Genomic DNA, 24584 nt, shown 5'->3' with positions numbered 1-24584 from the left:
CATATGTATTCTTACAGACAAATATAAAAATGTAGAAATTTAGCATTTAGATTTGGTAAATCTAAATGAAGGACATATAGGTGCTTATTTTCTATGGATTACACATTTTCAATTTTAAAGGCTGAAAAAGTAAAAAAAAAAAAGCACACAGAAAAGAGATTCAACCTCAGTATTAGCAGAATAAATAAAAATAAGGAAGCTTCTGGTGATAGTGGAGTGAAGAGGTCCTCTCCTTCCCCTAGCATGACTGGAAAAGAATAAAAACCACCATTTCAGGGCTCTGAAAAACAACCAAAGGGAAAACAACAAATTGAGAAGCTGCTTAACTTTGGAAGACCAGTGAGACTCTGAGGCATTCTTCTCTGGGGCTATTCCTCTCCAGCTGATCAGTGAGGCAGTGCTAACCTGGCAGGGATGGCAGTGAAAACTAGCAGCTTCTCTGCTAGGGTGGGCTCATTTGACATGAATTAGAGTGCAAAAAGCCATGTCCATGGATACTGTCAGTAAAAATGACAAAGTTAAAGACAGAGAAGATTCTCTGATCTGCTAGCCTGAGAACACAGTTCCTCTTGGGGCAAGAGACTTGCAGACAAATTTTTTAAATTAACAGGGAGAAAGTCTGTTTACTAAGCTTTTCTACATTCCCTGAGTGGGAGGCTGCATGCATATCTAGGGAAGACCTAAGAGGGTCTATGCCTGTTACGTATTTCTGGGCTGCAGGGAGGATGTTACATGAGCAGGAGTCCTGGAAAGACTCAGAGAGAAGTAAAAGACACTAGAAAACTACCTGAACTTTGTTTTTTTAAAGCACTGTACAGTTTTATTAATCATTCAAATCGAGTAACATCTGGTAAGATTCAGACAGAATTGGGATTGAAAGTGAACAGATATTCAGTATCTAACACTTCAAAAGAAGCCACTACATAGTCTTTTCACAAATATGTTTTCATAGAGCCAATACAGGACTAGCCATGAACCCAGTACACCAAGTGTACTGAAGTAGAAAAGATGCAATAAGAAAAATAGCTACATTAGAAAGACCAACACTTTAGAAAAAGAGCAAAACATTTTCAGTTTCTCCCCTTTAGCCCCTAAAACAATCTTACAGTCTGGATCTACCTATACAGTCCTACATCTGCTTCTAGAATGTTTATCAGGAGGGAAAAAATAAAAGGACATTGTCCAGCACAATCTTTGTATACTTAGGAAGGGAAGGGGAAGAAAGTCAGTAAAATGGCAGAGGAGAAACTGACCTACAAGATGGAAGCTAACAAAGAGAACTGAGAGGCACAAATGGCTGTCAAACTGGAGCATTTGCGAGAGAAGGATAAGTACATTGAAGAAGTGCAGAAGAACAAAGAATCCAAAGATCCTGTGATGAGACTGAAGCTAACTGCCTGCCTGAACTTTGAATGCATGTTCCAAACATCCACAGGCATATTAGCAAAAGGTTGCACACTTACTGGCACAAGGATGTTGAACACAACATTTAGCCAACAACAGGATGATCATTAAGTAATATAGATGCAAGGAGATCCCCTAAAATGCCCAGCTAAAAACTAGAAACACAAATAAAAAGTAACTGAGTAGAAAAATCAGCAAGCACACCCACAAAGGATTTTGCAGATTAAGTCTGAGAAAATTACAAAACAAACAACAACAAAACAGCAATAACCACCCTCATGGGAACAAATGGCAAAATCCAGATTTGCTACAATATGATCTATAAAATCTAGTTTTTGACAAATCTATGGAGCATGTAAAGAGGAAAGGTGACATAAACCCAAGAAAAAAGCTACCAAGAAAAAAAAGTATGTGCTCAAACGTTAAATTTTATAAAACTGCAAGTCACAGAAGGACAAATACTGCAGGATTCCACTTATATGAGGTTTCTAAAACAGTCAAACTCACAAAAACAGAGAGTAGAATGATGGCTGCCAGGGACTGAAGGAGAGGAGAGATAGGGAGTTACTGTTCAACAAGTATAAAGTTTTAGTTATTCAAGATGAAAGGCCTAATACCAAGGATCTACAAGGAACTCAAATGTGCCGAAAAGAAAAAAACAAACAGCCCCATTACAAAGTGGGCAAAAGATATGAATAGACACTTCTCAAAAGAAGACATGCAAGCAGCCAACAGATACATGAAAAAATGCTCAGCCTCACTAGTCATCAAAGAAATGCAAATTAAAACCACACTGAGATACCACCTAACTCCAGTCAGGATGGCCATCATCAATAACTCAAAAAACACCAGATGTTAGAGAGGATGCAGCAAAAGGAACACTTCTACACTGTTGGTGGGAGTGTAAACTAGTACAACCTCTGTGGAAAACAGTTTGGCGGGCCCTAAAATATCTAAAAATTGACCTTCCATATGACCCTGCAATCCTCCTACTAGGAATATACCCAGAGAAACTCAAACCACTCTTTGAAAGAGATACCTGCACGTGTATGTTTAATGCAGCATTGTTCACAATAGCAAAAACATGGACCCAACTGTGCTGCCCATCTAAAGAGGACTAGGCCAGGCATGGTGGCTCAAGTCTGTAATCCTAGCACTTTGGGAGGCTGAGGTGAGAGGATTGCCTGAGCCCACAGTTTCGAGACCAGCCTGGGCAACATGATGAGACCTCATCTCTACAATAAAAATAAAAAAATTAGCTGGGTGTGGTAGCGTGCACCTATAGTTCCAGCTACTTGGAAGGTTAAGGCAGAAGGATTGCCAGAGCCTGGCAGGTCGATGCCGGGGTGGCCATGAGTATGCCACTGCACTCCAGCCTGGATGACAGATTGTGACTCCAACCCCCCCAAAAAAGAAAGAGGACTGAATTTAAAAAATGTGGTATGTGTACACAATGGAATATTATGCAGCCACAAAGAAGGACAGATTTATGAACTTCACAGCAACCTGGATGGACTTAGAGTCTATAATACTGAGTGATCTATCACAGAAACAAAGAACTGAGTATCACATGTTCTCACTCATAAGTGGACTTTGAACAATCATTGTAATACTATCAGAAAAGGATTTGGCAATAGCGGGAAACTGCCGGAGTAGGGAGGCAGGATTGGCAGTAGTGGGAATCTGACAGGGGAGGGCGAAGCACACCTCATCAACAAGGGTACCTGCATAATGAACATTTGTATACCTAATCCTGAATTGTACCCCACATCTTTAAAATTAAAAAATTTTTAAAATAAGTTCTTAAGATCTGATATACAACATTGTACCTATAGTTAACAATACCGTATTGTGCACTTAAGAGTGCTGGGCACAGTGGCTCATGTCTATAATCACAGCACTTTGGAAGGCTGAGGCAGGAGGATGGAGTTCAAGAGGTCAAGATTAGCTTAGGCAACACAGTGAGATCTCTTCTCTACAAAAGAAAAAAAAAAGTGGTTGGGCATGGTGATGCATGCCTGTAACCCCAGCTACTTGAGAGGCTAATGCGCAAGGATCTCCTGAGTCCAGAGGGTTAAGGCTAGTGAGCTATGATTGCACCACTGCACTCTGGCCTGGGCAAGAGAGTGAGACTCCAACTCAAACAAAAAAATGAACAAAAAACAACAAATAAAAAAATGGTTAAGAGAGTATATCTTACTTTCTTGTGTTCTTACCAACCTCCCCCCCACACACAAATAGACTATAAAGTAGCTATTATAAGTATGCTTTTAAAATTAGGGGGAAAATGTTTAAAGAATTAAAAAAAAACATGATGCAGTTGGGCTCGGAGGCTCAATCTATAATCCCAGCACTTTGGGAGACTGAAGCAAGTGGATTGCCTGATCCTGTGTTCAAGACCAGCCTGGACAGCTTGGCGAAACTCATCCCTATAATAAATAAATAAAAAATAGCTGGGCGTGGTAGCACGCTTCTATAGTTCCGGCTACTTGGAGGGCTGAGGCAGAAGGATCACCAAACCCCAGCAGGTGAACGCTGGGGTGGCCATGAGCATGCCACTGCACTCCAGCCTGGGTGACGGAGTGAGACTCCAACTCAAAAAAAAAAAAAAAAAGAAAAACATGATGACAATGATTTTATAGAAAATATAATCTTATAGTTGGTAAAATAGCAACTATAAAAAAGAGTCAAATGTGGCTGAGCATGGTGGTTCATGCCTGTAATCCCAATGATATAAGAGGCCAAGGCAGGAGGATCATGTGAGCCCAAAAGTTCAAGACCCACCTGAACAACATAGCAAGATCCCATTTCTACATTTTTTAAAATTAGCCAGGCAAGGTGGTATGCACCTGTAGTCCAAGCTACTCAGGAAGCTGAGGTAGGAAGATCACTTGAGCCAAGGAGTTTAAGGTTACAGTGAGCTATGATAACAGCACTGTACTCCAACCTGAGTGATAGAAAAAGAGAAACAAATATAACTATGTTTTGTAATCATTAACCAACCACTCAAGTATAATAGGGCAACTATAATTAACAATAATTTGTTGTATAGTTCAAAATTGCCAGAGGAAAAAAGTTGAAATGGCCCCAATATAAGGAAGGGTGACTGGGGTGATGGAAATCCCAATTACCCTGGTTTGATCATTACACATTGTATACATATATCAAAATACCATATATACTCCCCAAATATGTACAACTAGTATGCATCAACAAAAAGAGCTAAATAAAAATTCTAGAGTCAGAAAGTATAAAAATTAAAAAAACAGGCTAAACAGCAGAATTGAGAAGACAGAAGAATCAGGAAACTTGAAGATAGAGTAATAAAAATTATCCAATATGAAAAACAAGATAATGGTAACTAAATAAAAACTCACAGTACCTCAAAGATCTGTGACATAACAGTAAGCATATCACTGTACATGAAAGCCCCAGAAAGAAAGCATGAGAAAAAGGCAAGTAAAAATTATTGAAGAAATAATAGCCAAAAAAAAACAAACCCTTCTAAATTTGATTAAAAGGATTAATCTACAAATCCCAGAAGCTCAGCAAACTCCAAGTAGAATAAACACAGAGAAATTCAAACCTAGGCATACCATGCTCACAATGTTGAAAGTTAAAGAGGAAAAAAATCTTAAAAACAGTATGAGAAAAACAACTCATCACATATAGAGAACAGCAGAATTAACAGCTGACCTTTTATCGTAAACTATGGTGGCCATAAACCAATGGAATGACATATTCAAAGTGCTGGGGGGAAAATGTTAACCAACATTCTAAATCTATCAAATGATGTCTTTCAAAAATAAATTTGAAATGTATTCTAAAATCAACAATGACTGAGTGAATTTGTTGCTGGCATACTTGTCTTGCTTGGAATACTAAAAGAAGTACTACAACTGAAAGGAAATGACAATACTCCTGGCAACTTGAATCCATGGGAAAAACGAAGAGCAGAAAGAATGGTTAACATGTGGGTAAATATAACGGACAATGATATGCATTTCTTCTTTTCTTCTCTTAAATTCTTTAAAAGTCATAATTGTATAAGGTAATAATTATAACACTGAAATATCATGTATATGACAATATACAGATGTAACATATAAATGACAATAATAGCACATAGAAGGGCCAAAGAATGAAGCTAAGCTGTGACAAAATTGCTGTATTTTACCAGAAATAACACTAATCTGAAGTAGGCTGTAATATGTTAAGATGCCTGCTATAACAAAACAGCAAAAAAAGTTATTAAGATGGTACTCTAATAAATATGTTTAATACAAAAGAAGCTAATAAAAGAGCAATCCAATAACTAAAGATATCCAGAAACCAAGTAACAAAATAGAAGATGCAAATCCAATAATAATCATATTAAATTTTAATGAACAAAAATCTCCAATCAAATCTTGTCTGACTGGGTTAAAAAAAAAAAGCAAAATCAAGCAATATGCAGTCTGTTAGAGACCCACTTCGAATTAAAGGCTACAAATAGGCTACAAGGAAAAGGACAGAAAAAGCTATGCCATGCAAACAGCAATCACAAGAGAGCTGGAGTGCCTGTAGTAATTACAGACAAATGGACTTTAAGACAAGAAATATTACTAGAGACAAAGAGGGATATTTTATATTGATAAACGGTCTATATATCAGAAAGATATAACAGATATACAGGTATATATACCTAACAACAGAGCCTCAAAATACATGAAGCAAATCTGACAGAATTGAAAGGTAAAAATAGATAATTTAACAATTACACTCAGAGATTACAATATCTCACTCTTAATAACTAGCTGAATACATAGAAAGAAAATCAGCAAGACTTTTGCAAACTTGAACATTATCAATCAACTTGAACTAACATTTTTGAACACCCAATTCAGCAACAGCAGGCTATACATTCTTTTCAGGTGCATGTGAAACATACTCCAGATAGGTCATATGCAAGGCCATAAAACAAGTCTCAAGCAATTTAAAAGGACTAAATCAATCAAAGTATATTATTTAACAACAAAGAAATTAAAAATAAACTACAAAGAGATTTGGAAAACCCTCAATTCTTGGGAATGATGAAGCAATATATTTCTAAATAAAATCCAAGGGTCAAAAAACAAATCACAGGGGAAATTTGAAAACATTTTGAAGTAAATGAAAACAAACGACAACATATCAAAACTTATGAGCTGCAAGCTGAACATGCTTAGAGGGAAATTTGGAGCTTTAAACATCTATATCAGAAGAGAACAATTTCACAATAATAATCTAAACTTCCACCTTAAGAATACATAAATAAGAGAGAGTTAAACTAAGGCAAGCAGGAGGAAGGAAATCAAAGGGAAAAATCAATAAAATAACAAACAGATAAGAAAAGAAACCAGAAGTTCTTTAGCGTGGGAGGGGGGTCAACAAACCTGATAAAACTTTAGATAGACTAAGAAAAGACAGAATACCAAAAACTGAAAGGATGAAAGGAGGACATCATTACTAAGCCTGCTAAAATCAAAAGGTTATGGGAATACTATGGCCAACTTTATGTCAACAAATTAGACATCTTTGATAAAATGGCCAAATTCCTTAAAAGTGAAAACTACCAAACTGACTAAAGAAGAAATGTAAATTATTAGCTCTATAACAAGAAAATAAATTACCCCCTTCCCCCTCACAAACCCAGGTTAGATAGATATCTTCACTTAGTAAATTCTATCCAATATATAAAGAAGAAATAATACCAATCCTACAAAATTCTTTTCGAAAACAGAGGAAAGGGAACACTTTCCAACTCATTCTGAGACCAGTACTACCTCTTTACCAAAGCAAGACAAAGATATCACAAGAAAACAAGCGACCAATATCCCTCATGTACACATGAAAATCTTGAACATAATATTAGCAAATATAATCCAGCAATATAAAAAGGGAATTAAACACCATGACAGAGTGAGATTTGTGTGATTATGATGTCTACCGGGTTCCTACCTCCCTTCTGTTCTGCCACTACTATTCAGACCAATGTAAATCACTTGTCATAGTTTGGCTGCGCAGTCCCCTCATTTGCACACTGGTAAATTGATAATTTCCTTGGTGGTTGGTTTTAGGGTATATGAAATAAAGTAATTTAATCCTATTGAGATTATGAATATCAATAAAAATTAAGGATATCCTACAAGGCACAGAAAGCAAGAGGAATTCCAATTTCAACCTTAATGTTTAAAGTTTACATAACTGGCATGGATTTAGAACAAGAATGAAAAAGTAAGTGAGCAATGAGCTAGCTATTAAGTTCAGTAATACCCACGACTTGACATGATCAGATGCCAACCAGATCCATGGGGAGCATAAATTTGGCTGGTTTACAAGTTTTTCTAGGGTGAGAAATGACAGCCTAGCTCTTGGAGAAGGGGCACTACATGTTTAGGAATATAAATCAGACTTTGACAAGATGGTCTTTTCCCTTACTACAGCTGCATGTGAACTCAAGCACTGAAATTCAGTGCTAATTTTTAGACATATCTACATCTGGTAATCAATTAAGGTGACAAGAGTTTTCCAAGCCCTGGAAGTTTCACTTCTAGGTTCCTGCTTTTAGAGAAGAGGAGGATGCATCTCGTCATCCACCCCATCACCACCTAAGTTATTTGGTTCTGGGTGGATCAATCCCAGAATGCAGTCAGTATGGTTGGAGTGAGAGATGGGAAAAAGCTATAGTAACTGTTTTCAGGAAGCACTTTCATACACCTAAAATGTTCGTATCAATCTCTAGAAACCTGAAAAAGAACTCACCTAGAAACAATGATATTTACATAGTTATTCATTTCTGCGTGTGTTCTTCAGTTAGAATTACAATCTTCAACTCATAGCATTAATAAGTTAGCCAGTTCTGCTGTGGAGTGAGACCCCAAATCAAAATTAAAAAATAAGTTAGACAATTCTGCACTATAAATAAATGTAGAAATCTAATAGTTTTATATTTTTTGCTATATGACAATATTTAGTATCTCATTTTTTAAAAAGTAATGTTTAGATTAAAAAAATACTGTGAAACCATAAAAGACACAAAGTTTCTGAACATCACTGGTGATCTGAAATAAAGCAAAGATCTGAAATAGTTCAAATTGATATTTCAAGTAATAAAACTGGATTGCATTTATGTATTTTGTAGCAAACCCTAGAGGACCTCTTTTCTCTAACTGAAAACAAGGATCAAAATTTTGAATAGATATTTACAAGAGAAGTATGTTTAGCTTAACTCTATAGCCTCATGAATGATGGCTAATTTCAAAAATTAAATTTGGTTACTCATACATTCAAATAATCAAAGTTTATATTTTTGGGGTGAATTTCAAACATGATGTCAATGTAACATTTCTATATTCTGGAGTAAAAAATAATTCAAAACAATTCTACAGACCACATGCAAGTTTATTTAAATAATTTAACACTGCAGAGTGAGCCAATTTATAAGTATAAAAATAGATGGTTTAGCAACCTAAATAAGTACCACACAAAAGCAGATTACACATACACTATCAGGCCTTCAGAATATTAAGGCAACATAAATACCTCAAGTAATTTTATGGGAATACTTTACTCATATAATGATGTTATTAAAACATCTCAAACCAGGCAGAACCCACAATTCTTCAGTATGAAGTCTTCCCTTCTAGTTTTCTTGTCAATATATTAATGATTCTTCTTAAATACTGTACAACAATTAGTCTAGATTGGCAAATGGGCTATCAAAGCCACTATCTTGTTGGCTAGACAGCGGAGCAATCAATTTTCTTGAAGACTGTTGACAAACTGAAGATGGTACTGTAATACTTAGTTGTTTGAAATCTGATTTTAATATATCAGCCTTATGATGAGGTGGGTGTCCAAGAGTCACACTGATCTTCCCTGGCTGGGAGGATGTGGTTTCTTCTGAGAGGTTTGGAGTTTGATCACGCTGACATTTCATTGGTTGACAAACCATATTTCTTTTCTCTCTATCTGAAAGACAATTGGTTGCTGGAAACTGTTTGAAATTAACAGATTCACCTAGTATGTCCAGAGTTCCTTGTGGCCTACCATGTACAAATGATACTTCACAACTGTCACAGAGTAAAGTTGCACTGTTGGAAGGCCAGTCCAAAGAATCACTAAGGTTTCCTCCATCTTTTACTGGAGTTTCCTGAGCACGCAAACCTTGACTTTTCTCAAATGTAGCATTTTCACTTTCCATTAGTGGATTACATGTATATACTTTTAAGCCAAGTCTTTTATGAGGATCTCGAAAGGGTATATGTGTGGATCCTGATTCAGAAGGACCAGGAGTACAACTAGGTGAGAGTTTATTTCCAAAAGTTTCAAGAAAGGGGTATGTGGCTGAATGTGGAAATGATTCAGAACCAGTATTACTAAGTAGATCTTTCTTCTTGCGTACACCAAAGCCTCCTTCACCTTCGCAGAGAACAAACTCAGGAGATGTATTTCTTGGCAAAATGTTTAAGTGCTTGCAATTACTGTCCTCAAACTGAAAGTCTGAATGTGACTTGGATCCCACGTGCTTTATGTACCTATGCTCTGAGTTCTCTAACAGCCTCTGTAAGTTACAAGCAGACTTCTTCTTAGGAACTTGTTCATGTACACTAGTTTTTACACTGTTTGATTTGCTTTCAATATAACGTGGTATATTCTGATTCACATCCTTTCTTTTCAATTTTTCAACTCCGGTCAGCACCTCTGAAGTCAGGGGCAGTACTACTATGTGCAAAGAAACAAAATTAAGGGAAATTAACATTTAAAGAAAAAAAGTTTTTATGAATTCTCAAAGAATGCACATATACTGTAATTATTTTAAAGAAAATACATCAATTCTGGACATTTAAAAATATTATTATACATATATCCACCAGATAAAGCTTGGTAACTTTGTTAGTGAAATCCAATACATTATTATTGCTATCCACCTGATCTATCATTTTCTGCAATAGATATAGCATTCCAAGACCCAATTGTAATGTTTTCAACCCTGCCCTGATTCTAATGTCAAGTATGGAGCTTCTGATGAAGAAAGTTTTCTCAAAAACCCCACTCACCCAACATCTACACATACTTCTTTCAAAGTTAAATAGAGTTTCTGATTTAATTGGCTAGGACATTAGATCTGATCAAAGTCAGAGCAGCCATATAGCATAGAATTAGAGGCATTATTATCTCAGAGTAGCATACTTTGGTTCCTAGAGTCTACGAAAAGGGTTTACTTCTACTCAGGGTATTATTTGCACACTTTTGCTCCAGATCTAGAAAATTAATTTTTGTTATATGCGATTGCCTTTTTATACCTAAGATTCACATCACAATTCCAAAAGTTATGCAAATAATCTTTGTATAAATAATCTTCTACATGAGGAATGTTTACCAACATCAGATTAGTGTATTCCTGAACAATCTCTGCTTCAAGTTTTCCAGAGGTTTAAAAACCCCATTTCCCCGCAGATATGTTAAAAATATCCTGGTGTGGGCAGGACTCGGTAGCTCAACCTGTAATCCAAACACTACGGGAGGACAAGGTGAGTGGGATGCCTGAGTCTGTGGGTTCAAGACCAGTCTGGGCAATTTGGTGAGACATTGTCTCTACAATAAAAATTAAAAAATAAGCCGGCATGGTAGTGCACACCTTAGTTCTGGCTACTTGGAAGGTTGAGGTGGAAGGATCGCTGGAGCCCAGCAGGTTGACACTGGGGTGGCTGTGAGCGTGCCACTACACTCCAGCCTGGGCAACAGAGTGAGACTCCAACTCAAAAAAAAAAAAAAAAAATCCTGGTGTGATTGGGAATTTACTGATTTTATTAATGTATTTCTATCAGTTTGTGCTTTATATTCTCTAAAGCTATGTTATTATATACAGAAAGAAACAATTTATAGTTTCTAGGGAAAATGTTCCATTATCATTATGAACCTTTGTCCCTTTTAGTGCTAACTCTAATTACGTAATATTATATTATCTCAATAGTTTATCTAATAGCAACATTGCATTTGCTTGGTATATCACTCTCTCTCTTTGAATTTTGAATTTTAGATGTTCTTGTAAAATAGCAAATGTTCATACATTTTAAATTCCTATTAGAAAGTTGTGGTCTTTTAATAAGTGAGTTTAACCTATTTATATTTAGTGTGATTGCTGATGTTTCAAATGACTATTATGTTCTATTTACCCATGCTATTTATTTGTTTTCCTTCTTTCCAGATTTTATTAAGTTAAAAATATTTTCTTCCAAGTTTTTTCTCTACCAATGTTATGTATTCTATTTCTGTTTCTTTGTTAGTTACTCTTAAATTTTAGCACACATACTTAAAACTACATTTTTCTAGCAATAGCTAGAGTTATCAATATCTACATTCTCTCCTTGAAAATAGTAAAATAATTTAGCATATTTTTTCTTGTCCGTTACCATATCCCCTTAACACCTAAGAATACCATACTTTCATTCTCAGGTCTTGCTGCTTGTTATTTTAATTCCATTCCCTTAAATAAAAATGTATTGGTTTTTGGGTTTTGTTTTGTTGTTAGTTTGGTGTCTTTTTTTTTGAGTTGGAGTGTCACTCTTTGTTGCCCAGGCTAGAGTGCAGTGTCACACAGCCACCGCAGTCTCAACCAGCTGGGCTTAGGCAATCCTTCAACCTCAGCCTTCCAAGTAGCTGGAACTACAGACGCATGCCACCACGCCTGGCTAGTTTGTTGTGATTTATTGTAGAAACAAGGTCTCACCAAGTTGCCCAGGCTGGTCTCGGACCCCTGGGTTCAGGCAATCCTCTTGCCTCGGCCTCCCAAAGTGCTGGTATTACAGCCACTGCACCCAGTCTGGTGTCTTTTTTCTTGGTGATGACTTTTTAAAAATACATAGTGATTCTTTGTTAAATGTTTCTCTTTTACATGTCCTGAAAACTATATTTGGTTTTTTGAGGTTTTTTTGTTTGTTTGTTTGTTTGTTTTGAGTTGGAGTCTCACTCTGTCACCCAGGCTGGAGTGTAGTGACACACTCATGGCAACCCCAGTGTCAACCTGCTGGGCTCTGGTAATCCTTCTGCCTCAGGCTTCCAAGTAGCCGAAACTATAGAAGCGTGCTACCACGCCAGGGGTTTTGTTTTGTTTTGTTTTTTTAATGTATTGTAGAGACAGTGTCTTGCCAAATTGGCTGGGTTGGTCTCGAACCCCTGGCCACAGGCAATCCACCCGCCTCGGCCTCCCAAAGTGCTGGGATTACAGGCTGAGCCACCGAGCCTGGTCTCTGAAAACCATATTTGTTTGTGTTCTTGCTTAAAGGTGTTGGGGGCAAGGGGACAGGTGGGATAAGCTGGGTAGAAAGATCTAATAGCTACTATTCTAGGCATGTGGGCTCCCAGTTCTTGCTTGATATGGCTAGCCACCTGGAGCACTACCCTGCTCCCAGATTCTTTGTTCCTGTTGTTGCTGTCTAGCCCAGTACTGGGGTTGGGAATGGAAGGGAAGGAGGAAAAATAAGGAGAGGGCAACCCCACATGATTGCTGTTGCTCTAGAATACCAATGAATTACTAGCTCATTGGTATCCCCTAGGACAACTCCTTCTCCTGAAACATACCACCTTCATATGTGCAACAGTTTGATATTGCTTCTACTTGTGGCTGTCATCTCCAGGTAGAGTTTTAAACTGAGCATTCCATCCTCTATCTCATTCTGTCTAAAGGGACTTCTTATAGTTTCTGGTCTATCCACTGGAACCTTTTAAAACCCAGTTATAATTTCTTCTTTTTATCATTCTTTATTTGTTGTTTAAACCTTTTTCATAATTTCTAGGGATGAAAGCAGCAATGGAAAGCTGATGGGCATGCTCAGTCTACCTACTTGAACTTGAAACTATACTCTTTTTTTGTAAATTTCCAGTTTAAGTAAAACATACACACACACAATTTTATAAGTTAACTCTTACCTCTTGCATTCCCTGCTCTTTTTCACACTGAAAATATTAAATAGCCCAAAAAGAGGAGAGAGAAAAACCATTTGAGTGACTCACTTTGACATACCTGACTCTGTAGTTTTGCTCTGGGACCTATTAGAAATAGGTGTTTCCAGCAATTTTGCCATCATAGCAAGTTTGCTAGCAGCATTCATAATCTTTTTCTCAGCCCTGTGGGGAATTTCAGAATATTAAATTAATATAATTTCAAGGAAAAAATGAGTTTCCTTAGCCCCAGGATTTCTGTTTTCCTATTGGTTCTGCCAACATTTAGGGCAGCACCACCATAAACCTCTCTTAACCCCCAATGGCTGATCATGTAGAAATAGATAATTTTGTGGTTAAGGAAAATGCTTAGAAAATGACAACATGGTGTCCTGGTAATCTCAGAACACATTGTTTGGTTAGACTGAACTTACCCTTCTTCTTTTCCATCATCCTGCAAAATTTGTTGGAGGCAAATTAAATAATATTTGCGCATCTTTCGGGCAGTTTCCTGACGTTCTCGTAATACCTCTGCTTTTACCATTTCCGCAGCTCTTTCTTTACTCTCTTGAATATAACGAAGCATGTCACCTACAGAGGAGTGAGAATATCATCACAAGATACACATTTATTAGCACTTTTTCAGTAACAGGAGGGGCAGACTTCAGACCCAATTTTCTGGGAGATGAAGTGATTGGAGGTATAGTTTAAAGTTTACTACACTTTCCACAATCATTAAAATGGAATATTTTAGATCACAGTTTGGTAGACTCAAATGAGAAGTATCTATAAGTCCTTTTGGAATGATGACAGCTACATATATTAAGAAAACATTGCACATTCCCCAGGGAAATTTTGTCACATTCTAAAACACTTAGGCAAGAAAAATACCATAAATATGAGACAAAAATTTATATATGTCATGTGTACATTATTTCCAGTTAAGAGAAAAGAAAAAAGAAATACGTAGACAAGGTGAAGCAGAAAGAATGAGAACAGCAGACACTGAAAGAAAGAAGAAAAGGAGGTTGTATGAGCTAGAGAGACTCTGCTCTGAAAATCCATACTGCATTATTTACTCAAAATTCTTTCAGCAGCACTTATATCTAACTAAGTGTAATAGTAAATCCATGAGAAATATGTACAAAATGAGACTGGAAGTAGGGTGATGAGACTTATAGTTGTCTTTTGAAACTAACACATAAACATAGTTCACGGCTTTCAAGTTATCTTTTTAAAATCAATATAGCTTTGATTGGGACTATTATTAATTAAGGTCAACTTTTTTTTTAACTAAATGGTATCTACCAATTATATTTCAAACTTGAAAACTTTCCTGCTCTTTTTTTAAAAAAGGAAAGTAATCTTAGGAGGTAAGCATACATTTTTCTACATAAACACTGGTTATTATATTGGGACTTAGATCCATTCTATGCATTTTTCTAATTAAAAACCAGGAAGTATCTTATAGGAAAACATATACCAGGGGAATGCTTTGCAGAATATGCTGACACCACCTGGTACTGACAAGAACTTGATACACAAATGTATAGTCATGAGAGATGATACTAGGAAACAACAGAACAACTACTAAGTAGATCCACTTCCATAGTCCTTAAAAGTTTACAGTAGGAAGCAATAATTGCTCATTTAAAAGTCACATGACTTGAGTTTTCTTTGCTACAGCTTAAGTTGTAAGATTATCAATTTTTAGTGTATCACACTATTGTCTAAAAAAGAACAGGTTAATCAACAATACAAAAATAATACTACTCTCATGTCATTTTCAAAAGATATGGGCAAAATGATCCATGACTGCATAATTTTGAAAATGTATCAATGATCTTTTCCAAGATTGAAGAATAAGGTAGTTTGGAAAACTCCCCTAAAAGTACTACTGCTGGAAAACCCTAAGTTTACATTTAACAACAATAAAAAAGACCCAAACTATCCTTAAAACCTTGAGAACCTCTTAGGAACTTACGCTTAATTTTTTTTACAGCTTTTATGTACTGTCCACGAAGTTCTTCTAAGGCCCCCACACTGCATGGCAGACAAGCATTTTCAATGGCTCCTTCAGACAATGACCTAAAAACAAACCAAAGATTGAAAAAACAGAGATGGTAAATAAAAAACTTCATTTGAAATAATATATATATATCCATATAGTCTAAGAAAATAGACTGAGATGTGCTAAAAATTTCATATACAAGAATCTTTACCTAGTGGGTACAATGTTTACTATCTGGAGAATGGGCTACCTGAGACCCAATCCCCACTACTATACAATATGTCCATGTATCAAACATGCACATGTACCCCCGAATCTAAAATAAAAATGAAAAAAAAATAAAAAAACTCTTAAAAAAAAAAAGAATTTCCACTATATAGTTCTTTATAATAGAAGCAGAGAGGGGGAAGGGGTAGAGGATGAAAAATTACCTATTAGGTACAATGGTCACAGGGAGTGGTGGGTACACGTAAAGCCCAGACTTCTTCACCACTATACAATGCAACATGTAACCAAAAAATATTGAAAAAAGCTATCAAAAGCTATTGAAATAGAGAAAATAACAGCAAAATAAAACAGAAGCAAAATGAAAACAACTTAAATGTTATGGTTGCTTAAATAAATAATGGTAAATCTACATGAAAATGCAGGCAGCTATTGAAAAATATATTGTAGGAAAATATCTAACATGAGAAAATACTCATCTAATAATTTTAAGTTAATAAAAGGTTACAAATATACAATAATGACAATTTTTAAGATATATCGTGTACATGGAGTATGTATATAGAGGCTTAAACTTTATAAAACAAGAAGTTAATAGAGGAGTATCATCAGGGAATAGGGTTTTGGAGAATTTTCTTCTTTTTTAACACTTTTGCTATATAACAAAACAATAATTGATATTTTAAAAAATTTTAAAATATTTGTACTTAAAAATAAATGGCTTATTTACCTTGGTGGTGTTTTGCAAAGTGTTCGCAGTTCTTCTAGTTTATTCTTCATGTCATTGTTTTCTTGTATTAATTCTTCAACAACTTTACTATTCTCTTCTATAAAGTTTATAATATAGTGGTCAGTTAAATTTTTTTGTGTGTGCCTTCCTTTTTCTTAAGTCTTCAACAAAATTTTATAGAGGAAACTGCATAATTTCTAGTCACTCTCCTGTGTCATTCATTCCCTGCTTAACCCGAGACTGACTACTGCCTTGCTCTGCTTTCTCAGCACTTAAAATCTGTATTCTATCTTCTTCTTGCTTTGGAATGAAATTCCATTTGCTGTCCTGGGATTGGATTCCAATTGTTTCATATACATGTGTTTTGTTTCCCAGTTAGACTGAAGTCTTGTAGAAACCTGTCTAATTCCATGTTCCCTGTGGATCCTGGTAGGTAGTGTAAGCTTATATAAATGATCATTGAATAAGCACCTCAATACAAAATAAAAAGAAAATCAACTTCAAGTAGGTGCCATTTTCAGAAATAATGTAAAATTTTCAATTCTTTGAACTTTTAAAAAGAGGATGAAGCCGGGCTCGGTGGCTTAGCCTGTAATCCCGCACCTTTGGGAGGCTGAGGTGAGTGGATTGCCTGAGCCCGCGGGTTCGAGATCCGCCTGGGCGGCAAGACCTCATCTCTACAATAAATCAAAAAATCAGCCGGGCGTGGTAGCACATGCCTGAAATTCTGGCTACTTGGAAGGCTGAGGCAGAAGGATCGCCGGAGCCCAGCAGGCGAGACTGCGGTGGCCGGGAGCGGCCACTGCACTCCAGTCTGGGCGACAGAGTGAGACTCCAACTCAAAACAAAACAAAAAAAATAAATAAAAAAGAGGATGAGAAGACTGATTAGTCAATGTGGTGTGAAGGAAAAGGTAAGATTTCAGAATCAGAGAGACATAAGTCTAAATCCTACCTAGCTCTGCTTCTTACTTGTTGGATAAGCCTAGGGCAAATTATTTAACCTTCCTGAACCTGAGTTCTTTCACATGTAAAATAGGGATAGTATTACCTTATAGATTATAGTAAAAATCAAACAATAAATGCACAACATCTTACACAAGGCCCAGCAATACCAATCAATGTTCAATAAATGTGAGCAGGGCACCTCCTGTTTTCTACAATGCCACCCCAACACATCCGTAAACTGAGGAACCAAATCACTCTATTCTCCCTGGTGACTGATAGAACATATAATTTTAAACCACTCACTCCTATTCCATCACTTTTCAATAAACTCGAGTAGAAAATGGAATTTATGAACCAAAAAAGAAGCAATCACAATATCAATAGTGCCTGATAGATTTATATTAAGAAAAAACATCAAATAAAACTACTAAGTGACTTAAATTTTGACCCTGACTTCTTCTATCAGCCCATTATTGGGTGAAGAAACAGCCTCCTTGGATTATCTGCAAGTCTACAAATTGTAGAAGATATAAGCTCCAAAGAGCCTTATGTAGAATAACGATTTTATGATCACAATCTATGATGTTAAATATTATATATAAATAATAATCATACCTAATTATCCTTATCATTGTGTTATGTCAAACACATTTTCCTGGCTTTTTATTAAATCTTACCATAGCTATGTTGTATCTATACCTATAGTTGGGATAAATATCTCATTTACTCTCCAGGCCTCTACAAAAGATCTAAGTAATCACAAAAGGAAGTACAGTCGTGAATCTCTTTATCTCAAACTTCTTAAAACCCTTTCTAGCCTCCCAGTAATTATTATCTGTCTCTAATAGACTTAGTAAGCAGTAGGTGGTAGTAAGTGATTTTTCTCAGTCAACAATATTTATCAAGTATATGCTATGATGCCAGGGACTGTGCTAAGTGTAGGGATAGGACTTGGTCTTTGTTACCATAAATTCTACACTCAATAGGGGAGTACAGACAATAAATAATTACAAGGATGATAAATGTTATGAAAACCATAGAAGCTATGGGGGAATGTATATAACAGGAGGACCTAACCAGGTCCTCCTATAGTTAGGAAAGTCTGCCGGAGGAAGTAATGTACTGAGGAAAAGACAAGTCGGGGGTAGCCAGGATTATATATTTGAATTTCTTTTTTTGAGTTGGAGTCTCACTCTGTCGCCCAGACTGGAGTGCAGTGGCCGCTCCCGGCCACCACAGCCTCGACCTGCTGGGCTCCAGCGATCCTTCCGCCTCAGCCTTCCCAGTAGCCAGAATTACAGGCATGCGCTACCACGCCCGGCTGATTTTTTGATTTATTGTAGAGATGAGGTCTCGCTGCCCAGGTGGGTCTCGAACCCGCGGGCTCAGGCAATCCTCTCACCTCAGCCTCCCAAAGGCGCGGGATTACAGGCTGAGCCACCGAGCCCGGTTCTATATTTGAATTTCATACTAAGGGCCATGGCAAGGTACTGAAGAGCTTTAAACAAGAGTGTTTAAACAAGAGAGTGTCCAATTCACTTTTTTAAAAAGTTGTTCCAGCCACTGTCCAGGCAAGAGATAGAGGCAAATGTAGAAAATAAATGAACCTATTTGCCTGATCTTTTCTGGATGACACTACTATTTGGGACCTTTGCATTTGTTTTTTTTTTTTATTCATTCAAACATTTGTTGTCTGGTATGTACTACAAGGACAAACAAGGTAAGACATATTCCTTATCCTCAAGGAACCGATACTTTGGAGAGAATATCAGGCAAGTAACCAAATAATTAAAATGCAGAATTGTAATAGAGGTAATAGAGAAAGAGCCAAGAACTCTAGGGCCACACAGAGCAGCCCAGTTATCCCAGACAGAAAACCAAGGAGAGCTTTGGAAATGAAGCATCTTCAAAGTTGAATCCTAAAGGATAGAGTTAGACCAAAAAGTAAACGGCAGGATAAAGTACAGGACTGAGTGATAACAGCATATGCAAAATTCAGCAGTGAAAGAAAATATGGTCAGCTCAGGAATCTGAACATTTAAAATGCAGTATAGAGCACAGGGTATAAGTGAATAGTGACAAGTGAGAGAGTAGCCACGTAAGCCCAAAAGCTTCCCTTATTCAGGACAATGGAAAATGGCGGAAGATAGTCATTTCCAAAAGACTGCCTTGACAGGATTGTGATGAAAGAAGTGGACAAAGGCCAGGCCAGACCCATATGCCCTTGTTGACACCTTTTCCTCTGCCTAGAATGGTGAATGCTGTTGTTCTCCTTGGCAAACACCTCCATTTCTCAAGGCTTAGTGAAACCCTTCTTAACTCTAATAAGAGGGAGAGTTAATATTCTTTCTTCTGATCATACAGAATACATTGCCAATAGCACTCAATGTTGAATTATTTGTTAATCTGTCTTTAGATCTCTTCACCTAACCATAAGCTTCTTGAAGGAAGAAAACACAATCTTTTACATCTCCATTAGAACCGGAATTTTGTCTGATTTATTCACTGCTGCATCGCCAGTGCCTATAATGCTGCTTGACATATATTGGGCCCACAAAATCTGTTCAATCAAGAAAGGAAGAACAGAACATGACCTTTTAATCAGAGCTGAAATATTCCTCTTTTGAGTTTAGTAATAATTATTTTTAGTAAAAATAAGACCCAAATTAGTTTACATTAATCCCAAAAGAGAATCAGTGCACACATTAACAAAAATGTCACTTTGAACATTTCAACAAGGATCAAAGAGATTTATACTGGTAGCAGTGCTACTTTAAATGCTAACCTCCAATTTTTTCCACTACAGCTTTGTGTTTCCTTTCCAAATGCTGAAGATGCCTACAGCATTTCTCCAGTTTTCTTTTCAGATCTTGACATTCCTGCTTTGCCTTTTCAGGTTCTTGGAAGCAATGGCCACAGCATAAATCTTTAATTTCAAGGATCTTTTTCTTATCTGCAAAAATTAAATAATAAAAAACTTTTATATCAGTTTAGTCTAAGAGCAAACTACCAAAAAAAAAAAAAAAAAAGAAAAGAAAGAAAGAAGGGAAAACCAGATGACATGACTCATGACTAAAGGCAACAGTGTGACTGAAAGAGTCTGATGTTTAAGATAAGAGAGATCTAGGTTTAAATCCTGTTTCTACTACTTATGCGCTGTGTGGCTTGGAGTGCATGACTTAACTTTTCTGAGGCTTAGTTTTTAAATATGTAATATTGGATAATACTAGCTACTTTAAAAGTTGCTATGAAACCTAATACTTGGGATCTTAGTATTGATACCATTCCCTACTAAAAGGAGTCAGGGATCTTCAAGAAATAGCTTACTTCAGTACTGGGAGAGAGTACAAAGAAAATGAGACTGAAATGTCTTGGTATGCCAGAAAATACTCAAAAATATAGGCATATCATAAGGACATAGGAGCCAGTTTGAAGGAGCTCCACTAGCTGAATCTGAAACAATCTGAGCCCTAGTTAAATATAGTAATGAATTATAAAGTACTAAAAAAATAGAAATTTATGAGTCATACTAATAATCCTACGAATGAATGGATGGGTGGGTAAGTAGGTTGGTAAGCAGGTAGGTAGATGGGTGGATCAGAAAGACAGATACATACACAGGCAAATGAAAGGGGAGAATTCTTGATTATAACAACATGCCAAATGCCAGTTGGATAAGTGAAGGGAGGTCTAGAGTTAGAAAAATTGTAATTTTGTGCCCACCATAATAAAGACTGGATCAGGCAAGAATCATCAGTGATTACCATGTCTAAGAGAAGATTTTAATGATGAGAAGAGTATTTTATGGCTTTAAAAGTGTCTCCCCACAGATTGCTTATTAGTTGCAAAGGTGAAAAAAAAATCCCAGTATTTATACAGTAAAGAACTGGACAACATTTTAACCAGTTGATCAAAATTAACTTCACCAATACAAGACAATATTCTGTTAAAGAAGGGTGGAGAGAGGAAGAGTTATTTTTCTCAAAACAGTCAATGTTATACAAGACAAAAGAGGAACTGTGGAAATGTTCTAGATTAAAGGGGACTAAAGACACATGAAATTAAACAATACTTGACTCCAGACAGACTCCTGTACCAAAAGAGAAAAAAAAATGCTATCCAAAACATAATTGGGTCAATTAACAAAATTAGTATACAAACAGTAGATGGATACAATACTTTTATCTAATGTTACACTTACTGTTACTAACATTATGAAAAAAAAATCCTATTCTTGGAAAATATAGTCTGAAATACATAGACTGTTTAGGTTACAATGTATATATGAGTTGCCTTTAAGTGGTTCATTAAAAAGTGAGATATTCACATATACATATACAGAATAGCACAAAATGGAATGAAATGTTAATAGGTGTATCTAGATAAAGGGTATATGAAGCTGAGTGCAGTGGCCAACGCCTGTAATCCCCATACTTTGGGAGGCGGAGGCGAAAGGATTACCTGAGTCCAAGGATTCAGGACCGGTCTGGACAACACAGCAAGACCACATCTCTACGATAAATAAATAAAAATAGCTGTGCATGGTGGCACATGCTTATAATCCCAGCTACTTGGAAGGCTGAGGCAGAAGGATCATCTGAGTCCAACAGGTCGAGGCTGCAGTGACCATGAGTGTGCCACTGCACTCCAGCCTGGGCGACAGAGTGAAACTCTGACTTAAAATAAATAAATGAATAAATAAATAAATAACCAAAAATAAATAAAGGGTATAGGAGTGTTCTTTGCAACTATTTTTACTTTTGCTCCTTTTCTATAAATTTGAAACTATATCCAAATTTAAACAGTGTTGAGATATAAATGTATAAAAATTGTTTGACATAATACTCGGCATAGAGAAAATACACAATAAATGATAGCTATTGTCATTAATAATATATACAATTTATAAAATTAAAATATACAAAAATGATATACATGGTAGATTATTCCTATTAACAGAAGTGATATAATAAAGTAGAAGTACAAATTGGCATAGGCTCAGAGGCCAATATTCATTCGTCCAGCAAAATTATTCTTAGCTCTTTCCTAACAGTTTAGTTTCATTTAAATGAGCATCAAAGGATCAATGAGGCATCATATTGGTACCCTACATTGCATTTATATTTTTCATTTAAGATACTGTTATAAAATTGGAAACCATGCAAATGCCCATTGACAAGAAAACAGATAAATCAATCATAGCATATTCGTGGAATGCTATGTATGAAGCAATGAAAATGAATGAACTAGAGCTGTGTGCATCAACACAGACAAATGTTAGAGCAAGATTTTAAATAGAAGAAAAGCAAGTTACAAAGAATATAATGAATATTAAACTGTTTTTATAATGTTAAAAGACAAAAAAGCAACAATTTTTTGAAGATATATAAATTTGGTCAAAACATTTAAAAATGCAAGAGAATAATTTTTTAAAACATAATATTTGTTACCTCAGATTGGGGGGAAGTTGTGGAGATATAACTCTAGTCAATAGTATTGGTGATGGTTTTTTTTTTTTTTTTGAGTTGGAGTCTCACTCTGTCACCCAGACTGGAGTGCAGTGGCCGCTCCCGGCCACCGCAGCCTCGATCTGCTGAGCTCCGATGATCCTTCCGCCTCAGCCTTCCGAGTAGCTGGAACTACAGGCGCATGCTACCACACCCTGCTCATTTTGGTTTATTGTAGGGATGAGGTCTCACCAAGTTGCCCAGGCGGGTCTTGAACCTGCGGGCTCAGGCAATGCACTCACCTCAGTCTCTCAAAGACACGGGATTACAGGCTGAGCCACCAAGCCCGGCTTGGTGATGTTTTATGGTTTAAGTTAAATAATGGGGTTCCTGGTTACTAGGCTTCATAACGTACATATGCATCACATGTACTCTTTGCATGAATCAAGTATTTCATAATTAATGTTTAAAGCACTTTTAAAAATAGTAAGATATTAGGAGACTATAACCAAGGAGTCAACAGTAGTACTCTCTGGTGACAGGATTACTAAGTACTTGATCATTTAATGCATGCTCTGCATTATTTAATCCTTTCTAATACATTTGTTAATGTGTTTGTCTTTAAGGGAAAAAAGACTAAAGAAAGAAAAATAAATCTTTTTATGGTCTGATTTGTCTTTGTCTAAAATTAATTTCTTTCATACTGACAGGACTTTCCAGTCAAATAACATTTACAATTTGTTTCTACTCATTTCACAGATTAAAATATAATTCTCAGGCTATTCCAATTAGGACATAAAATAAAAAGCAAGAAACAAAATACAAATTAAGACAGGAATTACTATCCACCTAATTAGCAGTAAGATATGCTCAGTCACTGTCAAGTGACCCCTTAAGGCAGGTAGACATCCTGGTAACAATGCCTACTGAATTGGAAATGTGTAGAAACTAAGGTTACTGACTCAGTAGGTATGACTGCTCTCACAATTATTAGTTCTTTTCCAAGTTACAATGGAAAGAGCAAACAAGTAGCAGAGGTGGGTGTTGTGTGCTTGTATGTGAGGAAAGAAGCAGGCTATAAAGAAACAATATCCTAAAAAGGATGGAAGCTAATAAAGGATTTGCCAGTTCCTAGCTCTGAAATTTCAATGAATAGGCAATATAAACCCAATATTCCTCAGTTAGCTATGAATACAAGAGGCTCTAGTACAGTACAATACTTCTTTGTCACAATGACATGTCTAAGTTATTAAGGAAAGTTAAACTATTAATTCGTCAAATGTTCAAGAACACAAACTATATACCACTCCCTCTGCCATGTGTTGGAGATGAAAAACACTGCCACTGTCCTCAAAAACTCATAAATAAACTAGGAAACATCTAATACACCTCACAAAGATTTCCACTTAAAAATGATTGTAGTCAGGTGTGGTGTCTCACGCTTATAATCTCAGCACTTTGGGAGGCAGAGGCAAGAGGAATGCCTGAGTCCAGGGGTTCAAAACCAGCCTGGGCAACATGTTGAGAATTCATCTCTACAATAAATTTTTAAAAATTAGCTGGGTGTGGTGGCACACACCTGTAGTTACAGCTACATGGAAGGCTGAGGCAGAAGGATTGCCTGAGCCCAGCATGTCGAGGCTGTGGTGGCCGTGAGTGTGCCATTGTACTCCAGCCTGGGCAACAGAGTAAGACTCCAACTCAAAAAATTTTTTAAATTTAAATTTTTTAAATTAATTAATTATTTTTTTTAAATGGCTGCAATAAGGTTTAGCAATTTGAATAAAGTCTCCATTATTTGGCAAATCTCTTATGTGAAATTCTTGATTTGATTTTTCAACAGTTAGGGAATAAAA

General features: G+C 36.3%; 1 protein-coding gene across 1 annotated transcript in view; it reads right to left on the bottom strand.

The window, feature by feature from the left end:
- Positions 1-8805: 8805 nt before the first annotated feature.
- CEP152 (centrosomal protein 152) overlaps positions 8806-24584 on the bottom strand; it is a 91897-nt gene continuing 76118 nt past the window's right edge. Inside the window, exons 22-27 of the mRNA XM_008069900.2 lie at positions 20067-20234; positions 16335-16431; positions 15353-15456; positions 13803-13959; positions 13451-13554; positions 8806-10146 (exon numbers count right to left, since the gene is read on the bottom strand). Of these exons, the coding sequence (XP_008068091.2) occupies positions 9119-10146; positions 13451-13554; positions 13803-13959; positions 15353-15456; positions 16335-16431; positions 20067-20234 (1658 nt within the window). The 3' untranslated portion in view covers positions 8806-9118. The remainder of the gene's footprint in view (positions 10147-13450; positions 13555-13802; positions 13960-15352; positions 15457-16334; positions 16432-20066; positions 20235-24584) is intronic.

Source organism: Carlito syrichta, unplaced genomic scaffold (assembly GCF_000164805.1).
Source record: "Carlito syrichta isolate Samal-C Ts95f unplaced genomic scaffold, Tarsius_syrichta-2.0.1 Scaffold312386, whole genome shotgun sequence".
NCBI lineage: Eukaryota > Metazoa > Chordata > Mammalia > Primates > Tarsiidae > Carlito > Carlito syrichta.
Note: the sequence above shows the minus strand (reverse complement) of the source record. Positions and strands in the feature narration are given on the sequence as shown.